The 21,536-nt window shown below is 40.2% G+C and overlaps 1 protein-coding gene across 1 annotated transcript; it reads right to left on the bottom strand.

The window, feature by feature from the left end:
- Positions 1 to 2,878: 2,878 nt before the first annotated feature.
- Positions 2,879 to 6,098, bottom strand: LOC117610467 (UDP-glucosyltransferase 2-like). The gene is made up of 5 exons (XM_034337914.2): positions 5,167 to 6,098; positions 4,721 to 5,091; positions 4,419 to 4,638; positions 4,108 to 4,327; positions 2,879 to 3,941 (listed from the first exon to the last, which is right to left on the bottom strand). The coding sequence occupies exons 1-5, from the start codon at positions 5,645 to 5,647 to the stop codon at positions 3,647 to 3,649; spliced, it is 1,587 nt and encodes a 528-aa protein (XP_034193805.2). The 5' UTR covers positions 5,648 to 6,098; the 3' UTR covers positions 2,879 to 3,646.
- Positions 6,099 to 21,536: the final 15,438 nt, after the last annotated feature.

Raw genomic sequence — 21,536 nt, 5'->3', positions numbered from 1 at the left:
CTGCAGTTTCGATTCGTGTCGTTAACAGATACATGGCTCCCTTTACAATTTATAATTTATAATTTATAATTAATCGTAAATGAAAATAGGAAGAGTTTAAATCAGTTAGATCAAATAAATTGGTACTATTTTTATCGTTTTTTTAAAGAGTTGTCCATTTCTTAATTGCATCGAATGAGGGTTTAATAATTTCCAATCGACTAGATACGCTTTGAAGTTGTTGAATCGAGGAGGATATTAAAAATAGAAGTGAGGCATAATAATAAGACGTTTTACCGGAAAGGGTCTAGCCGTATAAGCATAGTGAATCGGCCCCAGTAACAATTTCGGTTGATATTTATATCACATAATGCTTTTTGCCTAAACAACAATTGTGTGCAATTTCAACCCCCTACCCCCTCTAATAAGGGAGATATGAGGGTAAAACCCAAAACCTTTACCATTTTTTTTCTCAGAAACTATTTAAGATATTTGATCACATTAAAGTGCAAATAGTAGGTATTCATTAGCTGTATATCATATTTTTTTTTCAAAATTTTTATTCGATGATTAAGGGTTGAAAATTAATAAATAAATCTTTGAAAATGATTTTTATAAACAATCCCTTGGATGACACCCACCGAAAAAATTCAGAATAATCCTTTACTATTTAACTATTATCTGTAAAAATTTCAAAAGTGTCGGATTGGTACATCATAGTTAAAAAAAAATAAAACCAATGCAACGCCCTTTCATAAGGCAAAGCCGGCCTGAACGTTAGAGGCGCTCAACCTAACCGACCTACAGGGGAATACGTAGCGCCGACCCGCCACGTTTCTCGTATCAGAAACAGCTCTCAGAAAAGTATGAGCTCTTCTTTCCCTAAACTGTGTGTTAATTAACAGTCATTTATTTAAATAATATATTAACAATTTCAATTTTTTAATTAAGTTTTCTGGTCCTAATTTTTAACGTCCGTGTTTTCACGGTGTTTCTCGTTTTAAGTATGTGGGAGCCCTAAATCACAGATTTATATCATGTCTTGAACAATGGCACTGTGTTAGATGCCATTAGTTATCCTTTTAATAGTCAAAGAAGGTATCACAGGTATAACTGCAATATCATTCTATTCAACGCTGTAAAGAACATAGACTTCTATAACTATTTCCGTCTTTACCTTTTCACGTACGTATTACTTTTAATTAAATTGTAGCTGGTACCTGTGAATAGTTGTAACTAAGATTTTCCTCGTTTTAAGTATATGGTCGCCCTGAAAAGGGTTAATTATATTATAGCGTACCAGTACTACCTGGAAATGGCTGCAATTAAGATGACCTTCGTTTTAAGTATATGGGTGTCCAGAAAAAAGTTAAGCGCGTTTTATGGTACAAATGGTGTATTTTCCAATGCGTTTTATATGCCTCGATACTTTTTTACGCAATCACGGAGCCTAAATTGGCGTGTAAATAAACGCATCATAAAGGGTAAAGCGTACGATCCTGAGTCCATGATTTTAGTGTCCACTGTCTTGTTCCCTCTTGTTGCCGAATATAGAGGAGTCGTTAATTGGATAGAATTTGCAAACTTTAAAATCTCGCGGTAAAAACGTTATCTTGCGGAATTATTGGACGAACATGACGCGTTAAATGTACAATATTTACAACAAAACAATAACATTATAAAAATGAAAGTTCGGTCGCGACATATAAACGGTAAAACTTACAATTGTTACATAGAATACAAATCAAACGTAAATAGTTACGCGGGTATAAACCAATATGCATGCGATTGTCCGATTGGTAACAGAACGGTAGGTTGTTGCTCCCACGTCGTCGCGATCATTTATTATTTATCCCATGCGCGTTATAAATCCAGAATAGTTAAACCGTCCGAAATTTTAACTCATTTATTTGACAAAACTAACATTATTCCAGTTATTGATGAAAATAGCGACGAAGATTAAAATTTATTTACAAGCGTGTTTTTTTAAAAAAACTTTTTGAGTTTTCTGTTTCAAATCATATACTTCAACCTGACAATACATAACACAATCAGCTCTTTTTAGGGCTTAATAATCAGCCGTTTTCAGGGCTCCCACATACTTAAAACGAGGAACACCTTAGTTGCATTTATATAAGGGTGCCATTTGTAACGTACAACATAATCAGCTCTTTTTAGGGCTCCCACATACTTAAAACGAGAAACACCGTGAAAACACGGACGTTAAAAATTAGGACCAGAAAACTTAATTAAAAAATTGAAATTGTTAATATATTATTTAAATAAATGACTGTTAATTAACACACAGTTTAGGGAAAGAAGAGCTCATACTTTTCTGAGAGCTGTTTCTGATACGAGAAACGTGGCGGGTCGGCGCTACGTATTCCCCTGTAGGTCGGTTAGGTTGAGCGCCTCTAACGTTCAGGCCGGCTTTGCCTTATGAAAGGGCGTTGCATTGGTTTTATTTTTTTTTAACTATGATGTACCAATCCGACACTTTTGAAATTTTTACAGATAATAGTTAAATAGTAAAGGATTATTCTGAATTTTTTCGGTGGGTGTCATCCAAGGGATTGTTTATAAAAATCATTTTCAAAGATTTATTTATTAATTTTCAACCCTTAATCATCGAATAAAAATTTTGAAAAAAAAAATATGATATACAGCTAATGAATACCTACTATTTGCACTTTAATATGATCAAATATCTTAAATAGTTTCTGAGAAAAAAAATGGTAAAGGTTTTGGGTTTTACCCTCATATCTCCCTTATTAGAGGGGGTAGGGGGTTGAAATTGCACACAATTGTTGTTTAGGCAAAAAGCATTATGTGATATAAATATCAACCGAAATTGTTACTGGGGCCGATTCACTATGCTTATACGGCTAGACCCTTTATCGAAGAATTTCCTTGAGGAACGTTAAATCGTTCATAACTAGCAGAACCTTTCCGTCAATCGTTCGATTTTAGCGATAAATGAAGTTGAAACTCTTGAAGGAGCGCAATCGAGAGACATTACTCTCGGGAAATGTCCTTCGAACAGTTTAAATCGCAAGTTGTGGCTGGCTAATAAAAGCTCAGTGGAAAACAGAATGAAACGGAACAACTTTCTGCAAAATGTCACTATTGTTTCTATTCGAATGGATTTAATCGTAAAACGACATCGAACATCATCGATCTAAATTTCAGAGATATTAAATTTTATTGCTGCATCGGGACTGATTTGTACAATTAAACGATTGAAATGAATTTTCCATTTTATTTGTCACCGTTTGGTTTTTAGGATTCATAATTGTTCCAATGCCGTTAATTTAAAAACCGAGAAGCAATTATTTTAGTGATATCACGTTGAATAATTACTCGTGAAAACCCGGCAAATGAAAAAAAATTCGTTATCACATAATTACCTACCTACACACCTTCGCAATGACGAACGAACGTGCAACGCTTCTGAGAATCTAACATTAATTACGCTGCTATTAAAATAAAAATATTTCAATGCGACTTTCTTCGTACACAATACGACTAAGAGAAATAGAGTAGAGAATGATGTGAACACGAGACACCAGCCGTTAAACTGTTAATTAAACTTACAGTAGGCTTGATTAACTTTTGGTTTCTCGATCGATGAAATTTATCTTGTGACACACCTAATCCTATTTAATTACTAACTTATCTTTTGCTTCTGCACCGCAGAGCTCAAAAATCGTATGTAAAGGTGCACTGCAAGTGTAGCAACAATGTTCACCAATTTCAATGCGATCACAAATACAACGATCGTTAAAAACATCACTATGTCTATGTCGTAACGCTGGTACCAAGGCTGTCCGGCTAAAGTTGAACGAAGATGAGGTGCACCCTTGTGTCGAATCACATATTCTGTCCACCAAACGAGATTATCCGTTAAATCGTATGGATTATCCCTAACGAGATCCCGAAGGTGAAGCATTCTCTCCTTGTACCTGGAACAATGATTATAATTTTTGTTTGTCATTTCGACTTGACCTTACGAATATAAAATTTCATGATATCTACTTTCGCTGATTATTGCATTGCCATAGTGTCCTTACATTTAAAAATAAGTTTCAATTGAATGCAAATATATTCTGAAATTTTACGTATACTCACTCTTTATTAGTGATAATCTCCCTAATTGCGCTGTCCAGTTCTTCCCTCGTGACTGTTAGAATTTCCAAACGTTTTCCAACGCGAAGAGTATCTATCCTGGCTACTTGATAATCTTGATCAGCAAGAATCGGGAAGCCCAATAGTGGGACAGCAAAATTCACAGCTTCTTCCGTACTTTGTAATCCACCCTGGTATATGAACAGCTTGATATTCGGATGAGCTGCGAACACAATGAAAGACGATTAGTGGCAATAAAACGGAAGAATCCTGTTTACGGTACGAGCGTTCGTGGAAGATAAATGTCGCTTTACCGAGAATACTTTGTTGAGGTAACCACTTCGAGGCGTATACGTTGTCGAGTTTCACCGGTAAGTCGTTCTCGTACTTCCACACGACTTTGTACGGCAATTTCGCGAACACGTCGAAGAAAACCTGTTGAACCGCCATCGGTATGTCCGCACTTCTCGCGTTGCTACCGAGACTGAAGTAGATGAATCCTTCTTTCGCTTCGGCTAAGAAACGCTGCAGGTCCTGCGATAATATTATCGAATTAAGCTAACGTCGTCTCAATTTAACGAGTCTTATAATTTGCACCGTTCAAGGTGGAAAGTACCTTCGGCAGAGGGGCAGGATTTTCATTGACGTGGAAAGAAGTGAAGGTGATCATGTTCGGTAACCTCGGACGAGCTGGCGTCAAAGCATCCGCCTGATTGACGAATATAAGGCTAGTATTTCTCGCAATGTCAGTCAGCGGAGGTAGACGCATACCGAGGTAATGTTCGGCTATCTCTTGATGGCGAGGAATGAGGTCACGGTATATCGAGTATGTTATTCGCCACAAGGATACGTAATTCCACAACCTCCTCCAAAATGATAAGTTCGAACCGGTGTTCGCTTCCATCTCCCAAGTGTACTCGTGAGAAGGCAATACGAATCCCCCGAGATCATGTTCGTGGATGGCAACGAGTCCTAACGAACTTAATCCTGCGATCGTAAGAAACGTAATTATTGAAAATTGTTAGGCGTTAATTGGTTATAGATCGAAATTCAAAGGAATACCTATGAGAGGAGCGTCGAATCTGTAAGCTAAGGCAGGCACCGAAGGCATGTACAGTAGCTCCGTCAAAACGACGTCAAACTTTTCATTACTGCCAGGCGCGCACAATCGTCGCAACTCCGTATTGTTTAGAACAGATTCAGCGAAAGTCGTACTCAAGTCGAATAAATAATTCTCCGTGAACGTTATCCAGTTTACTCCTTCGAATCGTAATTTCAAGAAGTTGAGGGCCTGCAGATCTTTGTAACTACCGCTTATGTCGATTTGAGTAAAATTCTTCGAGGTCATGTTGGCAATCGGATTCGCCGTAACGAGCACCACATCGTGACCACGTTTGTGCAATTCTGTCCATAATTTTCTATACGGGATCTGGTGGCTGTACGATGGCGTCGGGACCACCGCCAAGATTCTGGCGCCGCGAGTCTCCTCGAGAATACACACCGCGCAGACGACGAACAGCACGACCGCGACGTTCAACTTCATGCTTCTCGGTGCGGTGATGAACTGTTTCGATACCCGGATAGGGAGCTACTAAAAGGAAAACCTGCACGTCACTTCTATGTTTGCGCAATATGAACTTCGAGGCGGTACGATATCAGCAGCGCTTTATTTTCCAAACTATCACTGTTATTGCTGAATCATTATGTTCACCAGGCTACAATGTCTGTTACCATAACCGTTATCTATGGAAGTAATAATTTCTATTTGGAGATGTGGGGATGTTAGTTTTATCGTGGATCAGTCTGACCTTCTCTCGAATGAATAACCCTGACAGTTAGTAATAAATCCGTAATTGATCACTTGACAGTATCACACGTGGGACGAGCACGTGTACTTTTACTCGAACGATTAATTGAACTGGTAATCGTTTTCCTGATGATCAGAACTTATATACGATTTCGATATCTTGGTAACTTTGATAAGTTTGCAATATTTTGAAATAGGGGTTAAGTTAAACAATTTCATTTGTTCGTTCACATCGGAGAAGGAGAATTTACATCCCACTTCACGTTCAGATACACAACGTACGATTGCAACTTTTCATGAAATGGTACAAAATGGAATTTTTTATTTCAGTCCACGTGAAAAGTAGAAGTTGCGTTGTCATTGGATTTCATGAAATCAAATCATTTTTAATTTTTTTTAGTAACGCTTTACAGTCACGTCATGTCTGATACGTAGCGAAAGAAATTGATTCGATAATTTCTAACTTAACAAAGTTTCGATAGCGAAACGAGAAACGCTTACTCATGATTAATCTCATTTAATATTCAACGCATCCTTCGCTAATCTATCGTCAAATAACAAAGATCCGTTCCGTATCTAGAATTAATTTCTATGTAGACATGCTGCAACATTAGCAAACATCTAATCGTTAACGGCTAATGGTTTCGTAACTTGCTCGGAGCACGTGAAGTGACACGAGAAGATGTGCTGATAAATGATACCTCGTTTCAAATCATCGTAGTTAATACACTTTACAAATGTTTCTTTTTCACAATGTCTTTGAAATAAATAATCCTCTTAAGCAAGATACTAGGTATTTTTCTATAAGAAATATAACATCCAAGTTGTACAGTGATAACCAAAATAAAAATATAAAGCAAGGTATCATCATAGGAATGACTAGCATTTTATGGAACCTTCTTAAAATTAAAAAGTGTTGGACTTTTAATCAAAATCGATATCGTATCGATGGTTACTAAACTATAAATTTCATGATAAATCTATTTTGTGTGTTAAGAAGATAGACAGAGCGTATTAATGAAATATGAATTACGAAAAGCAAGCAATCGACAGGATATGAATACTTTTGCGATTTACTGTACGCTTCCTTGTTGCTCTATGAACCGACAATTGCTACTAATTGGATCAGTAGCGTCACATTCTAGTTCAGCATACTTTACAATCGACTATACGAAGCAGCGAATCATTGTCGTAGACCAACATCAGCACAATTGGTCGTTACGCCATCAGACGCGGTAACCGTGAAAATTACCTTTGATAGAGAGAGCATCACCTCGAACGGGTCACGGTCAATTTGCATAGAAATACACGAGGCGGGTCGAGTGAAACCAACTTCTCGATGAAACGGTGAAATTCGTTCGAAAGTAAGAGCTCGTCTTGTCTCGTCCAACGAAGCGTGTTTCACGAGAAACGTCTACGAACTCGTCCATCTTTTCTTTCCTTTTTTTTCCCTCTCTTATACTTTGCGCTCTTTTTTTTCCAAAGAAGCCGCAAACTCGGTTTCCCTTCTCGATCAGCAAAGTGAAATCCTGTTCCGATGGTGTTGTCGCAACGTAACGCGAGAGCAGAACGATTTTCCGCGAGCAGCTTCGTCACGTTCTTTAACCACCTCCGTTAAATCACCGATAATTGTCCGCTTCACGAGCCATCGCGAGCGGAATTCAATTTCCTCGAAGTTGGGTAAAAAAGAGCATGGGGCGACAACTTTTCACGCGGGGAACACCAAAATTGGATTCTACCGAAAGGATCGAAGCTTGCCTGCACGATTTTCTGCTTTCGTTTCTGTTACACCGTCTCTCGAATCGATCACATTCCATCGAAACTTTCCGTTCAATTATTCCAGGATAGAATTTCGAACGTTTGGTGCTTTTACCAAAGACGGGTTACATAATTTTTGGATTTTTCTCGGTCACCGATGCTATTCGATTCGATTTCATTTCTGCAACGTACGCACCGATCGAATCTTCGTTCGAATCGATTCTTCTTTTATTTATTTCGATGGTGTAGGAAGAAAGTGATCTGCGTTTCTATCTTCATAGCTCGAATTAGATACGGATTTGCGAAAAGACTCATCAATCAGCATGATTCGTGGAAAGCGTGTTTATGGCCGAGCAAGCGAATGGAACGAATTCCTCTGTAGACAAACATTTGCTGGTGAACTCGAGCTGATACGATCGTGGTCTCTTTTCGCTCGACTGCATCGATAAACAGCTGGCTGGATTTTATGAGCTGCTCTATGCGAATGCATAGGGTGTTTCAAAAATATGCGCTGGAAAAATCATATGCACAATCGTATTTTTCCCAAACTATGAATCTGTTCAACAGCGATCACTCTTCAAATACATTTTATCAATGTTGACTCATTGACTACTGTAGCTCTGAAAAACCTAAAGATAATATTTCTATTTTTAACAAATATTATCTATTATCTTTATCATACCCTGTTATCTCTATTACTCATCCCGTGTTGAATATAATCCTATTTAGATAAGTAACAGAGTTTTTAATAATATTGATTTTTATGAAAATTCAATTTCTTCTTGAATATCTCTTATTTCTAAAGCACCCTGTAATATTCGAATAGATACCTACACGATGGATGGATGGGGTTCGTGTTGCACGGTCGCGCGAGACTCTGGTGGCTTGCCAAAGTGCCATCGATCTTTTCCATCCCGTCGAAGAAATTGCATAGCTACGTGGATCGTGAAGCGTATCCGTACACGCGACGCGTATACGGTACGCCACGTTTCGCGAAGCTGGAACGCCATGGTGTCGTTCAGCCGACTGCGACCGGAAACGACGCCGTTGGGTGCGTTCCGGTACCGTCGTCGCCGCTAAAATCCTCTCCTAGGAACGCTTGATTTTCACGATCGCGACGTTCACCCCGTGGAAAATCGCGTTGAGAAGTTACCCAACCGCGAGAACACTTTCCTTCGATTTCACGGAGGATTGTTTTGACGACGTTTGCCACCCCATCAGATCCACCCCCGCACGAATTCATTGAAATTCGGTGCACGACGGATTATATTACCTCTTTCGATCGCTTAGAGTTTAATGTCGATCGTTAACCGTCTAAAATAAATTTTCCTGTACATTCTAACGGACTGCTATGGAAGCAGCAACGTTTAGCTGTTGAAGAAATATTATTCGTATTTTACCGAGACACGCGAGCGATTCGTGGTTACCAAGGCACGAACGGGACTCTTCTGCAAGTTCATCGTGCGGTCAGATTCGAGACAGCAATCGGTGCTATTCGCATGTTGTGTCTCGCTCAGGGTTCGCCGGTATAATTAAGAAGAGTCTCGTCCTTGTCGACTAACGCGTACCTCGACCTCGGTACTGCCTGGCACTCACATTTTCGAGAACATGCAAACCGTTTTCCACCAACAGAAATCCTACCACTTGCATGATGACATCGGTTTACTCATCTACATCGTCATCGCGCTTATCATATGCAAGTCACTACTATGTTAGATAGCTTTGCAATTTAATGTCATGTTTCATCATTATACATATTATCTAATGTATTAATGTATGTTTAAACATAGTTTTGTTATCATTTCAAACATGAAACTTACACAATACACGTGTTTCTTCATTGTAGATAACGCAATTGGTACTCGCGTTCAAGATTATCTTCTAAGAAAATAATGAAAGTCATTCTTCTATTATATAACTATTTTTTTATGAAATAAATTACGGCATTTGAAAATTGCAATTAACTGCCCTATAATACATTAGTTCAACTAGATTAGCACTGAACCTACTAAACTAATTAAGGCCTGATTATGAATCTAGAAGTAAATTAGTTTTGTAATTTTAAAACATGTACTTATCCTGCTGTAATTATTCAGTCGTTTCGACTTTTATCTCAGCTGACAAAGCAATAAAACGAAAATATTAATAGTGCACTCGTAAAACGTTTCCGTCAGAAGGCACGCAATTCAATACGATCGTGGTATACTTGTTTCTTATTCCATTAACTTTATACACTACAATTATTATAAACGCCGGGTACGTTAATTGTCCTCGATAACTCGTAATTGGCACCACTGTATGTAATCATTTTCACCACTATATCAAATGCATGCAAGAAGATCACACGACACCGAGGAAAATAATATTTCTGTAACTATTTAATATTTCATGTAATTTTTCTGCCGCGTTTTACTGTCTGTTAATTGAATTCAAAGTGATTATCATGACCCGGTAAATCGGCGCGAAAGATTGATTAAAGCAGTTTGTTTGACGAATCGATGGAGCAGAATATCGAAACGGTTAAACGAAACCGCGACACCATTTCATTTTAAGTATCTTGAAGATTACGATAATTAGTATGTAACGAAATTACCAGAATAATTTTAGTATCACTAAGAATCTCCTTTAACGCTTTAAGCGTTTAATTTCTTAATTGAGCTCTATCACTTCTCCGAAACTTTCATTCATCGATCGTACAACTTTTCCTCAAGTCTTTTAAGAAATCTACATCCCATTTCAGTAGATTCCTGGAAACCCTTGCATCCCTCGAAGGAAGAAAGAATCAGCTCGCACGAGACATTCAACAGCACGGTTGACAATCGTCTCTGTTTCCGTGAAAGCACGTCTGCTGTTTGATCGCGGATTCCCTTTAGCTCGTTCAATTTTCGAAACAACGAACGGGAACAAGAAGGCAGAAGAAGCTGGAAGAAGAGAAACGGAAGTTATAGGGAAAAAGGAAGAATTCGATTAAACGCTGCATCGTCGAAGCAGCACCGACACGTTTCACGGTTGCTCGCTTTCATTCCTTTTCTTTCTCGCGCCGACACGCGCCCGTTTCACGTCGCGAACTTTAATGAAATACGCAAGAAAGTGTTATCGGATCGCGAAGCAAAGATTGTGCTACTTAAAATTATTATAACAAAAATAAATATAAATATTGCCATTCTATTACCTTTTTCTTTATTTCTACATCCTTCCATCTACGTTGTTATATATTTTTTTGCGAATTAAATGCTTAGAAAAGACTACAGGTGACGGGTGACGAGATTCGCACCAGGAATCGGTGCAATTTTCACCCCGATAGGGAGCCGGTTTCCGGTGTCATATCGACGAACGAGGCTGGCACGATTGGACGAAACACGCGTGGATGTGCACGCGTATATACGTAGGGGATGAATCCCCATGGAATCGCCGGGGGAATAGGCTAAGAGAGCACTCGAGGATGCCTGGATCCCGGGCGTTGAATGGCAGGAGAAGTGGCGGACATTCGTAACCTGCGAAGCTCATTGGTCCGTAGCTGACGCGTACAAGGAAATGACATTTAACGGATTAAAAGCGACCATCCAGAAATAGAGGCAGACAGAGAGGTAATGCGTGAAAACTCGATAACGACCGGCTTCAGCTAGATTGTATTTTTCTTTTATTTTCTATTATTCTGTTTTTCGACGAACGAGCTCGAAACTCCGCTGTTTTTATTTCGTATTCAAGTTTCACGTATACACGCGACCGGCCTATTGATTTCACCTAAAGCGCTTGCCATTCTACGAATCGCTTTATCTCTGACACCATTCGACTGATAACTATGTACTTATCTACGATCCTTCCGATACGTATTAAAGATATTTTTGAAGCGAATATGTATTCTGAAGACTTTCTTGCATCATGCTCTACTACAGCTATCAAGAGTCTGTCCGGAAAGTCGGTGACGCACCGTACTTATCTACAATGGGAGTCCAAAAACTGTTCAAAAACTGTTTCTGGAATCTGATACTTTCGACACACGATTTTTATATAACTTTTAATGCTGATCACAAATCTGAAGTATCACAGTGTTATAACATCGGTTGATACATAACTTCCCTCGTTAACGCGCTAATTGGCTATCAAAACTAATTAATCAGAAAAATTCATTTTTCTCGAGAACCGTTTAACGGTAGCCTAAACGGACTTCAAATTCGTGATCAGCGTTAAAAGTTACATAAGAATCACGCGTCAGAAGTACCAGATTCCAGGAATAGTTTGTGGACTCTCATTGCTAGACTTTGATTCTTCTGTTTCGAGTGGAACTTATGTTAGATCCTTGTTCTTCAGTACTTTAAAATAGACAGAATGAAAACTTTTGAAACATTCTGAGATAACAGAAATAAATATCAGTAGCAAGACTTTTTGAACACCCGTTCCATAGAATTTTCCAAGCAGCTGCACCGGGGCGCATGCGGTCCGCGTGTCGCCGTTCTGTTTGACCAGCCGCTAACGAACTATGAATTCATGGTGAACAAAAAAACGGAAAACAAGCGACGTTGACGCGAAGGTACGAGTTTTTCCTAAAATTTTCCGAGGAAACTCGATGAATTATTCACTTCCTTGAACGAACCCAAACCTACGGTGGTTGCATCTGTGAAAACGAACCATTCGAGAGGAACTCTCGCGATGAGATGGTTTGTCTCGGCGGGGGATTTGACGAACCGGAAGCGAGCAGGACACGTACAGGGATGATGACGCGCGAACGATGCGTCAACAGCCATCTGGCTGTTAATGAGAATACGAGTGGACGCGATTCTCACAGGCAAACATGGTATACATATACGTGGCGCACATTTCCTCGCGGTCGAAACGCGTCCGTTTCGAGGACACGACGGTTTAACCCTGGGCACAATCTGACGACCTGCATTAATCGGTGTCGTCAATCAGAGGAAGCTACAACCACCGACCGATCCGATCGGTGGAATGCGATTAATCTCGATCAGTTCGTCCACCGTGGACGAACGGAATCGACGGTTTAGGGAAACGCTGGATTGAGTTGCTATCAGAAGTAGCTTCGAGTGTAAATCGTTCACCCATGGTGTAAACTCTAACTATCGGAGAAGTTATTGGAAAATAGACTATTGCGGAGAATTATTGCGTAGAATAGATGCAGAATTATTAAATTGAAAAATTGAAAATGTATTTATCGAATATTCGAATATATTTGATACCATAATATTTTATATTTCAGGGGACTGATATTATCTGAAAAACTAGAGAAAGGGATCGATGGTAACAGGTACTATTACCATCCCATTGCGGCTACGCTATTGCACCCCAGGCGCGATTCGACCTTTTTAACTTATCGCTTTTCCCCTTGCTACGCAGTAGAATCAAGAAACTTTCCAGATCAAGAACCTAGCGGGCAACCTTTTTTCTTTTTTCTTTACCGAGTAACCCCGTTCGTCCGAACTCGATTCATTTATTTCGGTGTTGAATCACGAGGGGTGCAGACTGGATGAAACGATCGAGCGTGAAACCATCGATGAAATTGGAACTCGCTTTATTAGAAGCGTGTCTAGCACTTGACGCTACCCAGACGAATCGACGAATTCCTCGTTGGAATTGTAGCAGACGGAAAGCTGATTAAGATAGATTCGGCAAAATTATCCCCGAAATCCCTTTCGAGTCCGGATTAAAGGGATCGTATCCAAATAGGATTTCGTACTAGAACGAAAACGATCTTCCACTCTCACCCTCTTCAGACGGTTCACGAGCGTTTCTCGAAGAAGGATGGATTCTCCATCGAAATTCACGCGGATGGCACGATCAAGGGATCCATTTGTCATATTCCCGGGGGCTCGTGAGAAAATTAGACGCCAGTGGGTGCATATAAAAAGGAATTAATTCCGTGGCTAGCAGTCGTGAATTCTCCAACGGTCGGGAAAAGAAGAATCCCACAAAGGACTCGGACGAGATCGCCTAATGAGGAACGTGTTCACGAATCCTCGTCCGCAACTCATTGTAAAATCGAATTACGCGAGACCGTACCCGAAGGGGATGAATCCTTGGCTGTCCGTGACGCGAAGACGTTAATTAACCCGCCTATTAAGGCTAAACTCCATGTACTCCGACGAGGACTATTTTAATAATTCAGAATATCATCTTGATGGAAACTTTCATTGTGATCATCTCGGAGGAATCAAAGGACATTTGTTATATCACGACTAAGCGAATAAAATATTTGTTAAATTAAAATTAGTATCTATTCTTCTGCCTCCACTAAATAACTGTTACATTTTTAATAATCGATCTCAAATTTTTGAATAATCCAGAATCCTTTGCAAATTCGTTTTAAAGTAACGAAACAAAGAATATCTGGGGTGGACGGCATGTTTAAACATTTGCAAAAGTAATAATGTGTGATTTCAAAAGTCAGTTACATTTTATGCTTTTAAAATAACTGAAATTTACATTTACGTAATGCAGAAATAGAATTCGTGCTTTAACAATCTTTTTGTACGTTTGGAAAGCTTCCTAAAGCACACCATACGTTGAGGCTGTTTTATAAAATATTGTTCTGTATTTGTGAACTGAAGTTAATTAGTTAATGGAATGAAATTATCTTTCCTACTTCTGCCCTTTGCTAGCGGATTGAAGTATCAGCAATTTCTCTCACAAATCAATTACGTTAAAATACATTACTCGATGTTAAAATTAACTTTGCTATAATAAGATGCGGTGTACATAAAGTTTATTATTGATTTCGCATTTGGTTAAAATTGTACAACGCGAATATTAAATGAAAAAGTGAAAGAAATTCGGCATAGAATCTTCTCTTGTTTCATTTTTCATCATCCGCCCACCCTCTCGTTACTTCTTTCATGTATTGTCTACGTACATTTACTTTCGTCGGACGCACGGAGCACATTTTTGTCGATCGAACTTAACGAGATACTTTTCATTAGTTCAGTGAAATTCCAAGCTCTTTTGTTTGAAAATGCAGCCTGTGCGTGGCGGACAAAACGTCGCAGGAAGCGAAAAAACAGCGGGATCTAATGAGAGACCCGACGTTTTACCATCGTTTGCATTTCAAATCAAATCAGGAAAGCGAACCTGAACAGAATCTTACCTCTCTGAGACTGTCGATGAATGCGGCACGATACACTTTTACAATTTACCACGCGAAACAAAATGAAATGTAAATTCCACCTTTGAAAACGCACTGTACAATAATAATTACACCACGATTTTAATCACCATCCCTCTAATTATTTGAAAGATTGCGTGAGCTATATGACCAGACAAAACAAACAATTTTCTTCTTGCCTTCCATCGATCGATCCCCTGTTCCCTGTTTCCCGTGCGAAAAGTCTGACCACCCCGAAAAACCCACGAAATTAATCCCGTCCGGCACGGTAAATTTCGTGACAGCCGCGCGAAAAGGAACATGGTGCTTTTTTCGAGGGACGTTCGGTGTAAACGAGATACGCGGATAGAACTGGGGTAAATGGCTGGCGGGTCGGTGACGGTGTCAAAAATATATCGTCGTCGGTCGTTTCTCTTCGCTCTCGTCGTTGTCTATGCTCGTGTGCATCTGACGGTGAGCCATGTGAACGAGATAAATACCCCACGGTGACAGAACCAAGGGTAGAATAAAAAAAAAAAAAAAGGAAAAGCGAACCTTTCGACCAACACGGAGTTGCATGCAATTTCTGTAAGTTTTATCGCTTAACTCTCGCGTTTGTTTATGCTACATTTAGTTTATCCAGCGCAGGGAGGTCAACCGTAACGACCCCTTAAATTGTCGATGAGTTACGTCGAGTGCAAATGAGTGGATAAATTTCCCCGTTAATGCTTCCTGTTATTTGCCTGGACGGAATTTATACGCGGCACCGAGCTCGCGATAATTTTGCCGGATTTATATTTGCCCCGATGTAACATCATGCTGCGCCAGTTGTTCCCGGCTTTGAAGTATCAACAATCGGTGTTCAAAGGATATCAATGGTTTTTTGATGTAGGAAGAACTCGGCAAATTGTGTAATCTACCGTGAATACGTATTTGAATTATCGTCGAGGATATCGTGCTTTTTGGGTGTATCAATGTAACAACGAAAATTCTCTTCATATATTAACTATTTCCATGTTAAATACTTTAAATCTGTCCACAAGATTCTTCTATTACGAAATATAATTCCTCGCGTTCGAAGAAAACAGCAAGGAACGACAGCAAGTGTACATCAATTACGAAATGTCCGAGGCTAAGAAGCAGAACGTGAAAGTGCAGTTAATAAGGAATGGTCGGTCGCCGGGGATAATGTCTTCCATTACACCGAGAGTCGTTGCTCTTCCACCCCATATCCTCGTTCCTTTCAACCCCCCCGCAATGTCTCAAGAATTGCAACGAGACAACGCGAATTCGCATTTGGCAAGCAAACAGATTCTTAAAGGACGTTCAAGCAACGAATTCGTAGGAGCCAGCTCGAGGGGGGAGGCAGACACCGAAAACCGAGCCGTCGTTATAAGCCATAATAAATCGTGTGTTATATAGGTTAACACAGGCCTCGAAGAATTAACCGGCAAATTTACGGCTAGATTGTTGCCAAAACCAACGGCGTAAAGAAGGGAAGGTTCAGACATAAAGGAGGACATAGCCTGAACGATAATGGCTTTCTCCGGGTCGGCTTGTCCGAGAGGGTGAAAAAAGTTAATTTAGGAAAGAGGATTACGTCCTGGGCAGAAAGCTTGCAATCTTTAACGAGGGCCAAGGGTGTAATTGATAAAAATTGACATCGTCCACGCGCGAACAAGATATTCTTGCAAGACATAGACGGTCGCGTTACGAGGGAACGTAATCAGGGTTGAAAGGGGAGCTTGCAGATTGACGAATCAATTAACGGAACAACGGGGTTTCCAGGTGTACGCACGAAACCACGAATCGAAAGCGAATAACTCCTTTCGTCGAGAGGCATGGCCGTGGGGGTTGTTTTGCGACTTGCCGGTAATCCATCGGACGTTCGGCGAAATTGCAGCCGGCATTGTGGAACGGGCGAACGGCAGGCAACGGTGGTCGGCGTGCATAAATTACGAGAAGCGCCGTTCAGCCCGATAATAAATCATAGCCGCGGTGGCCCGGCACGACAGAGAATTCAGCTGGGACGTCATTGCGTATGGAACAATTTAAGATGCCTGTGTACGTAACGTCCGATACATATTTTAACCTCTCACAATCGCACGTCGTCGCGTCCGGCCAATGATTTATGGCTGTCGTGACGGGGTGAAAAATTTTCCATGCACGGCAAAGCAGTGCTTGTAACGAATTTAATTAAAAAAATTGTCCGTGTTGTTCTGGAGGGGGTGTATGCTGTTTCACCACGAAAGTACACGTCGATTAATTTCAGCGAAATTCGTCGGTGAAATTAGCGCGAATGTCGCGATGGGTTACTGTGGAGGAATTTTGAAAAAATGGCCAGTCAAACTCGCTAGTAGCCTTTTAAATTAATGACTCGATTATGGTACCTTTCGTCTCTTGTAAGGGAGACGATTATAAATGATTTCAAGTGTAAGTATTTGATAATGATCTAAACACATTAGTACACGTTGACTGTTATAATGGTTATCAACTATCAGAACTTAAGATATAGTTGAGTGAAGTGAAAATTAATTCTTCGAAAAAGAATAAAAATGACGAGACTATGTTAAGCATGACACATTCGACGTGTTAAACAAGACACCCTATATCTATACGTCGCATCAGCTTATAAACACACTCCGGCTACAAATTAGATCTTCAAGCTGACAAATTATCTCCGCATTGCTCCTCATTCATTGTTACGTGGCCATTGCACCCCTATGCCAGATAATAGATGGTCTCCGCTGTGCCTGCGATAACGAACGTCAACGTTCGATGCTCCTCGTCCAGTGGTAGCAGATGGAAATCTATCTTTCAAGGACTTTCATCTGTCTCATGAAATTTTCTAGATGGAAAAACTTTTCGTATCCTCCGACGGATGTTCGTATTTCACGATTGTAGCCCGTGGGGAAGCTCGAGAGGAATTCAATCTGGTACGTGTGACTAATGAACGTATAAAACGTTCCTCTCTGTCGCGTTTCGCCTATCCCGACCGCGTTTCTCTTCGAGGGAAAAGAAGTAAAGGGGGGAATAAAAGATCGAATCAAGGTGGCCATGAAGAGAAAAGTCTGTCGGCCTATACAATCTTCGGGACTAATTCGTTCGTTGGTACGAGGGAACGTCACAATTCAAGTCTTCGTCGACTTTCTTCTTTCGTTACTTTAATCCGCCATCTTCTTCGGCTCGGTGACGTTCCCATTTTTGAATAATTCCCTTAAGTTGTATGATTCGCCGTTGGAACGTGAAACCCGATGGTAATTCCGTGGAAATTATTACACGGGACGATAAGAAGCTAGCGGTGGGTGAAGAATGATCGTAAAGTCGTAAATACTGGAAAGATAGCAAAAGGGACTTTGTTCTTTTAAGGAGAAACTTCCGAACGACGTCGAATAAAAAGTGTAACGATTGTTGAAATAATTGCAGCTTATTCGTCAGGCGTTCGTCGAACTTTGTTGATGGGATTCGTTTTATAACTTCATTCCGAAGTAATTACTCGAAATACACTCTGCTGAAAACTATCGTACGTAACTTCAATTGTGTGTTACAAACTCATCTATGCAAGTTTAATACAATCGATCAACTGAAGGGAAAACTGAATGATTTCTCTAGACATTCAACGCGTTAACGCGTATCAACTTACGTTTTACCGTTGAGAGGGTTAACAGCGAGTCATGTAAAATTGAAGACAGACAAAGTTAATGCGAAACTTGTACGTCGAAACTGCAAAGGGCAGCTACTTCAAAAGGGTTCGAATAAAAAGAGCGAGAGGAAGTAGTGACGAAGTTTCAAAGTTTCAGCCAACCTCTGTGCGAGTCGTCCTCGTAGAAAATGCGATTTAAGGACCATTTGAAAGGACGGATTCCTTAGATGCCCATTCGCCATCTCATCGTTCTACAGGCACAGAATCAAAGATATCAGACCATTCCAAATAGAAATTTAAACAGTTAATTTTTTATATGGATTTAGAAGCGACTCGATATCCATGGAATTCATTGGTCAGGAAATTCGTAACCCGAACGATGGTCAAGTTCAATGGAAAAAAATTTTCACGCTGTTCATTGCGTTACCATACATTTGCACGCGTTCAAACGCGGCCGTAAATTCCGGCTGGTTCGAGGGAATGGATCGTAACGTGCTCGAAAAATTACGAACGCATCGTTGAATACGTAATAAAAGAGGCAAAGTATAGCAAGAGCATGGGTGCAGCGGTGAGAGAACTTTCGCAATAGCTGCCGGGAATCGTTTCGCTCTCTTTTGTATATTAACTGCAATTTTGTAGTCTGGCGAAATCCAACGGGTCAACCTTGTTGCGAACTGATCTATCTTCAAAGCTGCCAAGTTCGAGGTACGTGTTTCGTTAACGCCGTTAGTTTCCTTTATTGAGCAAACTATTCGTCTAGACACGGAGCGAGTAACATTTTGCATTTCAATCAGAAAATTCTTATCATCCAGGAATAACTGAAAGAAGAGAAAAAACAGCAGCGTCTCTCGGTGAGGTAAAAAAGAATTTAATTAACCGAGAGACTGACGTGTTGCGACGTCAAAATTGCATAGAAGCATCTGTGTACACGTTTTTTCCCCAACCAGAAGACCAATCGCGTCCCTTTTCAGCCGGGACAATTAATTATGTAGGTGCATCGCGACCACCAAGTAGTACAGGTAAATGAAAAATCCACTCGAGCCAGACGTCGACGTGTACCACTGCACAGCGAAGCAAGGCTGAATCGATTGGCAATCGAATTAATAGCCTCTACCACGTTTCTCTGCGAACCTTCCTGCACACGTACACACCTTTACTTATAAATAATACACGTACGATCATTCGTGTGCGCGTATAGGTGTACGCTATTAAATGCGAAAGATCGCGTGCTAGAGTCGTTCCTAAAAGGAACAACAAAAGGAGAATAGGAACGAGAACTGGAGGTACGTACATTGTCTGGAATAGAAAACAGCAATAGCAAACGAAAGAAAAAGAAATAAGAGGGAAGAAGAGTTTGCACGAGCTACGATGTAGTTTGAAGGAGTTCTATCGCTGTGACATTGCTTTTATGTTTGACTTAATTAAGAAAATAATTGCTCATTTAATTCAACCAGGTGAATCACCATATTTTTATAAAAATAGAATGCATCATTATGTTTTGTAGCACTTCGATTCAAAGGATCCGATTATTAAACATAATTGGAGAGAAAGTTTCTAACCATTTCATTTGTTTCAAGCGTTGGAAAAGTTCGTTCGCTTCGAACAGGGAGGTGCAATTAGCTCTGCTGGGCAGATATAGCGTTGCAGTAATGTCTGCCGTGGAGCAGACCGATAAATACCGATTATCAACGCTCGAACAGTCTCGGTAGCTCTGTTGCAGAGCACGTTCTTCAATTTTAGCCGGTTAAAAATTTTTCAGCGAAAAAATATCGTGCCCGATCCACGGTTATTCGACAGCGACTCCACTAGAGGGTGAGGTCGAAGTTCCAAGAGCGGTTTGATCCATAGAAGTTCGCGGAGTTTCCATCGATGAATGCTGCTTACTCGTGGTTCGACTACCCTGGAAATTGTTCGTTTCCAGTACTACGAGGGTTCCAACGATTTTACGAATTCGTCGAGTGCCACGACCGACCCTTCCCAATCCTAAGAACCATTTGTTTGAATCACTGGAAACGAGAAGAACGTTGCTGAATTTCCTTAACAATTCAATGACAAGCGGTTGATCTTGACGGAACAATTGTGCGTTAATTAAAGGGTCTGGCAGCTAACTTTTTTTTTTCTTGTGTGTGTGTGCTAGGTGTCCAGGCCAGTTTCTGTGAAAATTATACAGCAGAGGAGCCCCGTTACCTCGTATCAATGCAGCGCACGCCCTTCCAGAATCGAATTCGATATTAGTTTGCAATCAGTTCGAAGCATCGTTCCGTTGTCGGCTATCCGGTATCCACCTTAACCAAAGTTTCCAGCAGCTCGGCCAGAATACCTATAGATAGTCTGCACGAAGCAGACAGTGCACGATAGATCCCAGGAGACCTTGTTAGGTGCAAGTTTAAATGCTTTCAAGGTGTCGCAGCTGACCCAGTTTGCCCAGCGACATTGGTTTCAGAATCCATAGAGCGCATCGGTTTCCATCCTCCAAGACGCTTCCGTGTTGGTTACGATGCAACTGAAGGCGGATATTCAACGGACTGGAAGGCTCGCGAGTGTGTTTTCATCCTGGCCCAGATTCATTTGTTTAAAACGTTCGTGGAATTTCAGTGGAATTAGGTAAATAATAAAGGATATTACGTAACAGACACTACTGATAGTTTCATTACATTACGACATTTATCATCCTGAGATAATATTTCCTGTCATCAAATTATGGAACGCGAAGGATTAATAAGTACCTGTTTGATATTATAATATAGATCTCTGAATTAGCTGAATTTTATGAAGTTTCAAATCAATAACGATTTCGGACAAATGTTTGACTATCAAAGCCCGAGCTTAGAAACTCCGGATACTATTCACCCTTGATAATTCTCTGAATCGTAAATCTCTTCTCGCTAATTACATCACTCCATTTCTGCTTGCCTGCATATTAACCAAAGTTTGCTAATAAAATATTCCCGTTTCCCTGGTAATCAAATAATAAAAGTCAGCTCGAAATGAATTTTGCGTTTTCGATAATAAGCAGAAAATACACAAATTTATCATAGCCTGAAATAATTTTTGGATTAATAAATATAGTAGTGTATTGTGATTGAAAGGAGGCAATCGTTATGCGATGTAATTTCAAGCGTGAAGTTCAC

This window comes from Osmia lignaria, chromosome 10 (assembly GCF_051020975.1).
Source record: "Osmia lignaria lignaria isolate PbOS001 chromosome 10, iyOsmLign1, whole genome shotgun sequence".
Classification (NCBI taxonomy): domain Eukaryota; kingdom Metazoa; phylum Arthropoda; class Insecta; order Hymenoptera; family Megachilidae; genus Osmia; species Osmia lignaria.
The sequence above is the reverse complement of the archived record's forward strand: the minus strand, read 5'-3'. Positions and strand labels throughout refer to the sequence as shown.

Bases quoted from the DNA above. Each gene is read 5' to 3' on its own strand.
- LOC117610467 (XM_034337914.2), bottom strand. From the start codon at position 5,647: ATGAAGTTGAACGTCGCGGTCGTGCTGTTCGTCGTCTGCGCGGTGTGT. The intron at 5,092-5,166 runs GTATTCCTTTGA...TTACGATCGCAG, and splicing joins ATTCGACGCTCCTCTCATAG to GATTAAGTTCGTTAGGACTC. The intron at 3,942-4,107 runs GTGAGTATACGT...TCATTGTTCCAG, and splicing joins GAGATTATCACTAATAAAGA to GTACAAGGAGAGAATGCTTC.